The following is a 12,268-nucleotide window of genomic DNA, read 5'->3' as shown; positions in this document are numbered from 1 at the left end:
GCAAACGACCTCAGACATCAGAAAGGACTGCAAAGATCCCAACATAATTGGGTAGGACAGAGGAAAAAAAAAAAAAAAACAAGGAGAAAGAGGAGGAGAAAAAAGGAAAGGGACAGGTCCCACACCCTGGGGCGGGGGGATCTGAAACAGAGGGGAGGTTGCCGAATTCAGAGAAATGTCTCTTACCTGACGGGGAAACCCCTTCTCCAATGGGGAATTTCCCTGGGTCAGAAGGGAGGTACTTGGGACTGTTCAAAGAGGGTGAAGTGGCTGAGCTGTGGCAGATGGGAAAGAGTGAGAAAAACATGGAGGGTCTGCAGCTCGGTTCAGCGTGTCTGGACTGAGACATCGGTTCACAGCTGAACAGGGGGTCTGGGAGCTGGAACATGGGAACCGGAGAACTGGTTCAGGGTGAAAAACATTGTTGGCAGTGGGGAGACAGACTGAGAGGACAGGAGGGAAGAAATCTGCAGCAGAGAGTGCCTACTGTGGAAAGCTGGGTGGCCATGGCAGTGGCTCAATACTGCTGACTCACAAGCGAGGGGAGGAGCCGCAGGTGTAGTGTCTCTCTCGACACCTGTGATGGACAAAGGAAGGACCCTTGTGGGCTTGGCTAATGCACTCAGGGATAACAAAGGCCCCCAGGTGGGGCTGGCCTAGAGTGCCTGCAGCCAAGAGCCAAAAGTCTGCAGAGTGGCCCAGCTCTGGAGACATTCTGTTTACACCTGAGCCACCAGTGTCTCTCTGCAACAGGCACTACTATGGCCGACTAAGCCGCCATGACTCAGGCTGGGTGCCACTGCTCACTCACCCCCAGGGGAAGGAGCCACTATCTTACCCTCTTTCTCCCCACACACCAGTGCTTACAGACGAACAATAAAGGAAGCTCTGCTGGTCGCAGAGTAATACAAAAAACCCAGGGCAGGTAGAAGGACACTTACAGCTGAGATCCCAAGAAAAAGGAATATTATTATTAATTCTATTGATCTGGTCCATTCTGGGGTCAGTTCTAGGGTGGTTTTTTTTTTTTTTTTTTTTTTTTTTTAATTACAATCTTACTTCTAAGGGATCTACACATTTTATAACTTTTTTATTCTATTTTTTATTCTATTTTTATTTTCAGTCTTTTTATATATTTCTACTTCTAGCCAAGTTTTTTGTAGTGCTGACTGTATCTCTCCTACATTCTTTCATTTCTATCTTTTATACATTTCTATTTCTTTCTTTTTCTTTTCATATTTCCAGTCACACTATGCTCTTCTGTTGCCCTGTCTTCTACCCTTTTTTAGTTACTTTTATCTTAATATACTTATAACCAACATTGTTGCTCAGCTCTGTTTCTTTGCTTTATTCTCCAGATGACACACTGTTTTCATTTTTATTATTAGGTTTGGTCTTTATCTTAGTTCTGATTATAATTGTCTGATTTTGGTTTAGGAATCTTCAGTCTGTCTGGTGGTACTCTTGCTCTTTATTATATTTGATCCTAGCTTTCAAAATTTCCCTGGATATGTGTTTGTGTGTGTGTGGTTTTTGGTTTTTTTTTAATTAATTATGATCTTAGTCCTAAGGGATCTACACATATAGCATATTTTTTTATTCTTTTATTCTATTTTTCTCTTCAATTTTTATTTTTAGACTTTTTACATATTTCTATTTCTAAGTTTTTTATAGTGCTAACTTTATCTCTTCTACATTCTTTTCATTTCTATCTTTTATACATTTCTATTTCTTTTTCTTTTCATATTTCTAATCACACTATGCTCCTCTGTTGCCCTGTCTTCTATCCTTTTTTAGTTTATTTTATCTTAATATACTTATAAGCAATATTATCGGTCTGCTCTGTTTCCTTGCTTTATTCTCCAGATGACACACTGATTTGGTTTTTATTATTATGTTTTGTCTATATCTTAGTTCTAAGTACAATTGTCTGATTTCATTCTGAGAATCTTAAGTCTGTCTGGTGGTACTCCTGCTCTTTATTATATTTCATCCTAGCTTTCAAAATCTCCCTGGATTTGTGTTTGTGTGTGGAGGGTTTGTTTTTGTTTTTGTTTTGGTTTTGGTTTTTTGGTTTTTTTTTAATTTTTAATTTCTATTGGTTTTCTCTTTGATTGTCTGATGGCATACTGGGGTTCTTCTGTCAGGTCCTTCTAGTGCCTTATATTCTATTGGAATCAATATTTGTGTGTCTTATACATGTATGTGTTTCCTTGACTTACTATTTGTTTGACTCAATACTCTGCCATTAGTCTGGGGCTTGGACAGTCTTCTTTAAACCCCTTTATTGCTGGGACAAGCAACCCCTGAAGTCTGGACTATTCCATCAGAAGTCAAGTACAAGGCTCTGGGGAGGGAGTACTGAATCCAGGATGCTAGACTACTAGAGATCCCTCAGACACAGGGAAGATTAACTGCAGAGAAATCTCACAGAACCCTGTGTCAGAGTCTAAGACTCAGCTTCATCCAAATGTCTGCAACTGCCAGTGCTGGACATCTCACACCAAACTACAAACAAGACAGGAGCACAAACCCACCCACCAGCACACAGACTACTGAAAGCCATATTAACCTCACAGATACCCTAAAACACACCACCTGACATGGCCCTGCTCATCAGAGAGAAAAGACACAGCCACACACTGGAAAGCAGACACAAGACCCCCCACCAGGAAGCCTAATCAAGATGCTGTAAAAATCCCACCACAGTGGGCAGAGGGCAGAAACAGGAGGAATTAGGCAGCATAGGGAAAGGAGACAACAAATCCTATAAATTAGACAAAATGAGAAAACAAAGAAACACCATGCAGACAAAGGAACAGGAAAAAAACCCAAAAGACCAAATACATGAAGAGGAAATAGGAAAATTGCTTGAAAAAGAATTCAGAGTAATGATAGTAAAGATGACCCAAAATCTCAATAACAGAATAGAGAAAATACAAGAAACAGTCAATAAGGACTCAGAAGAACTAAAGAGCAAACAAACAGTAATGGACAAAATAACTGAAATTCTAGATGGTATAAACAGCAGAAAAACTGAGGTAGGAGAACGAATAAGTGAGTTGGAAGATAGAATGGGGGAAATAACTGCCACAGAGCAGGAAAGAGAAAAAAGAATAAAAAGAATGGAAGGCAGTCTCAGAGACCTTGGTGACAACATTAAGCACATAAACATTCGAATCATAGGCATCCCAGAAGAAGAAGAAAAAAAGAAAGGGTCTGAGAAAATATTTGAAGAGGTTATAGTGGAAAACTTCCCCAACATGGGAAAGGAAATAATTAACCAAGTCCAAAAAGTGCAGAGAGTCCCATACAAAATAAACCCAAGAAGAAATACACTGAAGCACATATTAATCAAACTAGCAAAAATTAAACACAAAGAAAAAAAAAAGCAGCAAGAGAAAAGCAACAAATAACATATAAAGGAAAATCCATAAGGATAACAGCTGATCTTTCTGCAGAAACTCTGCAGGCCAGAAGGGAATGGCAGGATATACTGAAAGTCCTGAAAGAGAAAAACCGACAGCCAAGAATACTCTACCCAGCAAGAATCTCATTCAGATTCAATGGAGAAATCAAAAGCTTTCCAGACAAGCAAAAGTTAAGAGAATTCAGCACTACCCAACCAGACTTACAACCATTGCTAAAGGAACTTTTCTAAGTAGGAAATACAAGAGAAGGAAAACACCTACAAAAAAAACCCCAAATCAATTAAGAAAATGGTAATCAGAACACACATGTCAATAATCACCTTAAATGGATAAAATGAATGGATAAACTGCTCCAACCAAAAGACACAGACTGGCTGAATGGATACAAAAACAAGACCCTTCTGTATGCTGCCTCAAAGAAACCCACTTCAGATCAAGGGAGGCATATAGACTGAAAGTAAAGGGATGGAAAAAGATATTCCATGCAAATGGAAGTCAAAAGAAAGTTGGAGTAGCAATACTCATATGAGACAAAGTAGACTTTAAAGTAAAGACTATTACAAGAGACAAGGAAGAACGCTACATAATGATCAAGGGATCCATCCAAGAAGAACATATCACAATGGTAAATATCTATGCCCCCAACATAGGAGCACCTCAATACAAGGCAAATGCTAACAGCCATAAAAGGGGAAATGGACAGTTGCACAATAATAGTAGGAGACTTTAATACCCCATTTACACCAATGGACAGATCGTCCAAACAGAAAATTAATAAGGACACACAAGCTTTAAATGACACATTAGACCATCTCGACTTAATTGATATTTATAGGACATTCCATCCAAAAATTACAGAGTACACTTTCTTCTCAAGTGCGCAGGAAACATTTTCTAGGATAGATCACATCTTGGGTCACAAATCAAGCCTTGGTAACTTCAAGAAAATCGAAATTATATCAAGCATCTTCTCTGACCACAATGCCATGAGTCTAGATATCAATTATAGGGGAAAAAAGTGTAAAAAGTACAAACACATGAAGGCTAAACAATATGCTATTAAACAACCAAGAAATCACTAAAGAAATCAAAGAGGAAATCAAAAAATATCAAGAAACAAATGACAATGAAAACACAACAACCCAAAACCTATGGAACACAGCAAAAGCAGTTCTAAGAGGGAGGTTTATAGCAATACAGTCCTACCTCAAGAAACAAGAAAAATATCAAATAAACAACCTAAACTTACACCTAAAACAATTAGAGAAAGAAGAACAAAGAAACCCCAAAGTGAGCAGAAGCAAAGAAATCATAAAGATCAGAGCAGAAATAAATGAAAAAGAAATGAAGGAAACAACAGCAAAGATCAATGAAACTAAAAGCTGGTTCTTTCAGAAGATAAATGAAATTGATAAACCATTAGCCAGACTCATCAGGAAAAAAGGGAGAAGATGCAAATCAACAGAATTAGAAATGAAGAAGGAGAAGTAACAATGGATACCGCAGAAATACAAAAGATCATGAGAGACTACTACAAGCTACTATATGCCAATAAATTTGATAACCTGGAAGAAATGGACAAGTTCTTAGTAAAGTACAATCTTCCAAGACTGAACCAGGAAGAAATAGAAAATATGAACAGACCAATCACAAGTAATGAAATTGAATATGTGATTAAAAATCTCCCAACAAACAAAAGCCCAGGGCTAGATGGCTTCACAGGCGCATTCTATCAAACATTTAGAGAAGAGCTAACACCTATCCTTCTCAAACTCTTCCAAAATATTGCAGAAGGAGGAACACTCCCAAACTCATTCTACGAGGCCACCATCACCCTGACACCAAAACCAGGCAAAGATGGCACAAAAAAAGAAAATTACAGGCCAATATCACTGATGAATATAAATGCAGAAATCCTCAACAAAATACTACCTAACAGAATCCAATAGCACATTAAAAAGATCATACACCATGATCAAGTGGGGTTTATCCCTGGGATGCACGGATTCTTCAATATATGCAAATCAATCTATGTGATACATCATATCAACAAATTGAAGGATAAAAACCATATGATGATTTCAATAGATGCGGAAAAAGCTTTTGACAAAATTCAACATCCATTTATGATAAAACTCTCCAGAAAATGGGTATAGAAGGAAATTACCTCAACATAATAAAAGCCATATATGAGAAACCAAAAGCCAACATCATTATAAATGGTGAAAAACTGAAAGAATTCCCCCTAAGAACAGGAACAAGACAAGGGTGCCCACTCACCATTATTATTCAACATAGATTTTCAAGTTTTAGCCACAGCAATCAGAGAAGAAAATGAAATAGAAGGAGTCCAAATTGGAAAAGAAGCAAAATTGTCACTCTTTGCAGATGACATGATATTATACATAGAAAACCCTAAAGATTCTACCAGAAAACTGCTAGCACTAATTGGTGAATTTAGTAAAGTAGCAGGATACAAAATTAACGTGCAGAAATCTCTTGCGTTCCTATATACTAACAATGAAAAAGCAGGAAGTGAAATTAAGGACACTCTCCCATTCACCATTGCAACAAAAAGAATAAAATACTTAGGAATAAACCTGCCTAAGGAGGCTAAAGACCTGTATGCAGAAAACTATAAGACACTGATGAAAGAAATCAAAGACAAAACAAACAGATGGAGAGATATACCATGTTCTTGGATTGGAAGAATCAACATTGTGAAAATGACTATCTTACCCAAAGCAATTTACAGATTCAATGCAACCCCTATCAAATTACCAACGGCATTTTTCACAGAACTAGAACAAGAAATCTTACGATTTGTATGGAAATGCAAAAGACCCCGAATAGCCAAAGCAATCTTGAGAATGAAGGAAGGAGTTAGTGGAATTAGGCTTCCTGACTTCAAACTACACTACAAGGCCACAGTGATCAAGACAGCATGGTACTGGCACAAAAATAGAAAGGAAGATCAATGGAACAGAATAGAGAACCCAAAGGTAAACCCAAGCACATATGGGCACCTTATCTTTGACAAAGGAGGCATGAATATACAATGGAAAAAAGACAGCCTCTTCAATAAGTGGTGCTGGGAAAAGTGGACAGCAACATGTAAAAGAATGAAATTAGAACACTTCCTAACACCATACACAAAAATAAACTCCAAATGGATTAAAGACCTAAATGTAAGGCCAGATACTATAAAACTCCTAGACGAACACATAGGCAGAACACTGTGACATCCATCAAAGCAAGATCTTTTTTGACCCACCTCCTAGAATCATGGAAATAAAATCAAGAAGAAACAAATTGGACCTAATAGAACTTAAAAGCTTTTGCACAGCGAAAGAAACCATAAACAAGACTAAAAGGCAACCCTCAGAGTGGGAAAAAATAGTTGCCTATGAAACAACGGACAAAGGATTAACCCCCAAAATATACAAGCAGCTCATGCAGCTTATTACCAAAAAAGCAAATAACCCAATCCACAAATGGGCGGAAGACCTAAATAGACATTTCTCCAAAGAAGACATACAGATGGCCAACAAACACATGAAAAGATGCTCAACATCACTAATCACTAGAGAAATGCAAGTCAAAGCCACAATGAGGTATCACCTCATACCAGTCAGAAAGGCCATCATCAAAAAATCTAGAAACAATAAATGTTGGAGAGGGTGTGGAGAAAAGGGAATCCTCCTGCACTGTTGGTGGGAATGTAAGTTGGTACAGCTACTATGGAAAACAGTTTGGAGGTTCCTTAAAAGACTAAAAATAGAACTACCATATGATCCAGTAATCCCACTACTGGGCATATACCCAGAGAAAACCAGAATCCAAAAAGAAACATGTACCATAATGTTCATTGCAGCACTATTTACAATAGCCAGGACATGGTAGCAACCTAAATGCCCACCAACAGATGAATGGATAAAGAAGATGTGGCACGTATATACAATGGCATATTATTCAGCCATAAAAAGGAATGAAATGGAGCTATATGTAATGAAGTGGATAGACCTAGAGTCTGTCATACAGAATGAAGTAAGCCAGAAAGAGAAAAACAAATATTGTATGCTAACTCATATATATGGAATCTAAAAAAAAAAAAAGGTACTGATGAACCTGGTGACCGGGCAAGAATATGGATGCAGATGCAGAGAATAGACTGGAGGACACGGGGTTGGGGGGGCAGGGGGCAAAGGGGAAGCTGGGACGAAGTGAGAGAGTAGCATAGACATATATACACTACCAACTGTAAGATAGATAGCTAGTGGGAAGTTGCTGTATAACAAAGGGAGATCAACTCGATGATGGGTGATACCTTAGAGGGCCGGGACAGGGAGAGTGGGAGGGAGTCACGGGAGGGAGGGGATATGGGGATATATGTATAAATATGGCTGATTCACTTTGGTGTACCTCAAAAGCTGGTACAAGAGTGTAAAGCAGTTATATTCCAATACAGAGCTTAAAAAAAAAAAAACTAAAAAAAAAAAAAAAACAAAAAGGAAAGAAAAGTAAAAGCATAATTTGAAAAACGCTTTGCCCAGGTTTTGCCTCATGATATGAGGGGCAACGTGTCCCCAGAGGCATCTATATGGTTTTGTACCTTCTGACCTGAGTGTATATTCCCAGTTTTTCTGTGAATGCCATGATCATGAACATCTGACCATCTATCTGGAAAACAGTTCTCTCATTTTCTACCAGAGATTGTGAGGCCATGGCCAGGAACAGAAGCCACCTTTCTAGGGGAGGAGGTTGGTTGCACAACTGTGCCGAAGGCCTGCACTTTAGTTGCAGGGCCCTCAGAGGGAGTTCTGGGGGGAAGCAGGGAGGAAGCAACCGGAAAACAGGTACGAAGCAATGTTTGTAAGGTCTGTATTTAGTCCTCATTTCCCTTCTAGGTCTCCTGAGCCTTCAACGTAGGGAAGACAGGAGGACACTTGGAATCTGGTTTCACAGATTCCTTCTGAGATGGTGAGTCCTTTCAGAAGAGAAATGACAGAACTGAGAATCATACTGAACATCAAATTGTGAGAGCAAACCCACAGCTACAAAGAGAAGCATCTGGATGGAAAGTTTGTATTCTGGGTTAGTCTAGAGATTCCAACCGAACCAGAACTCTGTGAGGACCATGCCGAGTACGTGCAGTAATGACACCATCCGTTAAAGAAGTCTTTCCTAGGAGCAAAGGAAGAGTTTCAAGTCCAGGTACGACAAACCGATAAACTCATGCATGACATGGCAAAGGCCTATCCCTCACATCCCACACTCTTCACTGACTCCAGGATATCCTGGGAATACAGCTATGGCTGAATTTTCGTTGGGGTGGCTGACAGATTGGGATTGAAAATCTGATTTTCAGTTTACAGGCTATAGCAGTGAGGAACTAATACAAAGAGAAACCACATCAAGATTTGAAGGGAAGAGGGGCTACACCCACCTTAGTAATAAAGTCATTGTCGGCCTAGAAGAGAGGCCCCCAAACGTGGTCTCTGAGGTGTGTCCAAAGTAATGTATTTCTGATCAGTGGTTTAAATACTGCAGTTTGGAAATGCTTTACTTTTAGAAAGAATGAATTCCTGTAACGTTAGCCACACGACTAAGTCTCTCTCAGATGCTTATGCGCTTTGCTGAAGGAGGCTTTCAACCATCAGCACCATCTGGGATGTGTCATCGTGGCTCAAAGGCTGCATCACTGCTCTGAGGGTAAGAAGCAGAGAGCCCCCGGTACAGGACAGCAGGCGGCTGGGCGGGGAACAGATCTGTGGAAGCGCCCCATATCCTACACCCAGGGGAAAAGGGAGGTGAGGAAATGCTGCGATGCACGGAGCACTAAGCAGCAGGCGAGCGCTGAGGCCGTGAGGAAGCACGCACACGCGCGCTGGACCGGGCGGGCTGACGTCAGGGCAGACAAGGCTACAGGGCCGTCCTTGTGGGGAGAACCTTTTATAGCGGGGGGGTGGAGCTGAGCCCCCTCCCGGCAGTCACTCTTGGGAAACCCGTTGCAAGGTCACGTGGAAACTGTTCTTGTCGTCCAGGCAGCGCCCGCTCATGGGGCCAATCTCACAGTCTGCACAGCCCAGGACCTTGATGTTCCTCACGTCGTTGGTGAAGCCCACCTTCTCGAAAGGGAACATGTCCTCCACCAGCCAGTGCTCCTGCGGGAGGTCGCCCTCAGGACTGCGGCCCTCGGCCAGCGCCGGCGTCTTCCTCCTGGAGGGGAGGAAGAGTTGCGGGCGCGAGGAGAGCGCGGTGCCGGCTGCCGCGCGCGGGCGCCTCAAGGCGGGCACAGCACCACCTTCCGGCTCCCGCCCTGCGCCCACACCAGCTCCCTGGGCGGCGCCGCGAGGTCCATGGCCGCCCCCAGGCCCTCGGCAGCCACCCTAATCAGTTTTTGAAATGACTCTTCTTTACAAAAGTTTGATGTCCTTCTGTGCTAAATTATTTCCAAGTGTGGGCACTAAGAATAGCAGGTTTTCAGTCTTGCATTCTCATGGGATGCTTGTTACTCACGTCAGACTCTTCCCAAACATTTCCACTTTAATTGGATTCAAGAAGGGACTGCCAGCAAGGCCCCATTGACTAGGAAGTTCTGACAGATTTTTGGGCAGAAAGGTGCCTGAAACCATCTTGGACGTCTTCTTTCTGGTTCAGGTAAAGGCTTAACATCTTGTGTTCTACTACCTTGGCTTTGACCTGACGGATTTCGAGTGAAAGTGTTTGTCTCTGTTGAATTTTTTTTTTTTTTTGTGGGGTGGCGGGGAGCCAACTTTTGAACTAGAGCTTTATATTTAGCTAACTTATTCCTCACATATATAGGTAAAAAATATTATAGTAAGAATGCAATCATATATGTAAACTTATGGAAAAAAGAAAGAAAATTTTGCAGTCTAATCCAGGACACTCACACACACACAAGAATGATGGGAATAAGGAATACAAGGATTGGTAGTGAGCATGGGCATCATTTAAATACAGAGTTAAGTTTAAATGATTGTAGTATGTAGATTCATTTTTCCAGACAAGTTGACTGAATGGCTGTGATGTCAGTACGTCCAGATCAATCATGAATTTAGTGAACTTCCAGTTAAAATACCAATAGAATTCCTTCAAGTTTAGCCTTAATAGATTCACGAAAGCAACTGTGAAAAAAAGTAGTTTAAAATTTCTGAAAAACAAAATTCATAAGTGAGCAATTGTTCTACAAATTACCAGAATTTACTATGATAATACAATAATTAAGACAGCATGGTACCAGCACAAGAATAGACACATACATCAGTGGAACTGAGTGGAGAGCCTGGAAACAGTCCAGCTAAGTAGAAGAACATTGTGGAAAGTGTTGACTCTAACTAATGGGATGGGAAGAACTGTGATACATCAAAGGTGGTTAGGGAGGATATAACATGAAATAATGACTTCATAACATACACAAAACTAAATTCCAGTTGACTAGAGGAATGACACCTAAAATCCTAGAAGAAAGCATTCTAGAAGAAAATATAAAACATCATTTTTACAGAATTCTGGTGGAAAAAAAAACATTTATAAGCAAGACCCAAAGTCAGAAGTAATAAAATAAAAGATCATAGCACACACACAAAGTTACAATTGCTGTATGACAACATATTTATAGCAAAGTTAAAAATAAAACCTGAGAGAACATTTGCCTCATATATGTGAGGAGTATATACATAGAGATAGTCCATAAATCAATACAAAAAGACAGTATAATAAAATCATGTGCAACATATATTAAAAAATAAATCACACACAAAGAAGAACAAATGGCTAATAAATGTATTGAAAAGATTTTCAAAGTCACTGGGGAAATGCAGATTAAAACAAGATGTCATTTTTCACCAGTCAATTGGCTAAAAACTGTAAAAGATTGATAGTAGTCAGCGTTAGCAAGAGGGAAATGCAATTTTGGAGGTGAATTTGGCGTGACTATCAAAATACAGATTTTATAAGGCCTTCAACAACATAATTCCACTGCTAGAAATTATTTAATGTGAAAATGTGCACAAATGTACAAGATATTTATACCATGATGTTCATTGCTGCATTAAATTTATTAGCCCAACTGTAAGACTACACTTAATTGCACAACAGTTGGAGAAGCAGTTATGTAAGTTACGATGGTGTGCTGGTCCTTGGTTGACTTTTTCCTTAGATCCAATCCTCCTCTTCTCCTTCCCTGCTGTGCTTTCCAGGGGCTGCCCCCTGCAGACTTCCTTTCCTAGGGTCCTCCCTCACCTGGCTTTGGACTCCTTTAGGCCAAGGGCAAGTGCTGCTGGGAGATTGGTTGGCAGGAGGAAAGTATCCTACTTTTTTCATCTCCTCTCTGCTCTTCCTTGACAGCCAAGCCCTATCATCATGGTTCTAACTTTCCCTGGGTGAGCACAGCCTCCAAGGGCTGCTCACATAACCTCCTTTTGTACCAACAGTTTAAGGATGCTAGCGGCTTCCTATTGATATTAATCTCTAGATTGCCTCTTTAGTCCCATTTCGCTTTTTACTTCTTTTATCATCTCTGTAATTAATTCTTTGCACTAAAGTTCTCTACTTTAAATACTTTAAATAATTTTGTTTGCCTGCTTGGGATATGCACAGAACTAAGCAGCTAGTTTAAAAAAAAATGCAATATCACCAAATACTAAGTGGAAGAATGTTCCTAATAAGTTGATTCCAAGGAAGAAAGTTGCTATGTCTTTGTTTAATATGGTCAGTTTAAAAAAATCAATGTGTGTGTGTTTAAATGTTAAATGATGATAATAGTAACGATGATAACAGTTAACCTTTGTGGGGAAAAACAGGTATGACAAAAT

At 40.0% G+C, this 12,268-nt stretch overlaps 1 protein-coding gene across 1 annotated transcript; it reads right to left on the bottom strand.

The window, feature by feature from the left end:
• Positions 1 to 9,421: 9,421 nt before the first annotated feature.
• Positions 9,422 to 9,792, bottom strand: LOC130852704 (guanine nucleotide exchange factor MSS4-like). Its single transcript, XM_057733982.1, is given in 2 exon segments — positions 9,422 to 9,693; positions 9,696 to 9,792. Coding segments are annotated over 2 exon segments (369 nt in total).
• Positions 9,793 to 12,268: the final 2,476 nt, after the last annotated feature.

The sequence above is a fragment of the Hippopotamus amphibius genome, chromosome 4, assembly GCF_030028045.1.
Source record: "Hippopotamus amphibius kiboko isolate mHipAmp2 chromosome 4, mHipAmp2.hap2, whole genome shotgun sequence".
Taxonomy (NCBI): domain Eukaryota; kingdom Metazoa; phylum Chordata; class Mammalia; order Artiodactyla; family Hippopotamidae; genus Hippopotamus; species Hippopotamus amphibius.
The sequence above is the reverse complement of the archived record's forward strand: the minus strand, read 5'-3'. Positions and strand labels throughout refer to the sequence as shown.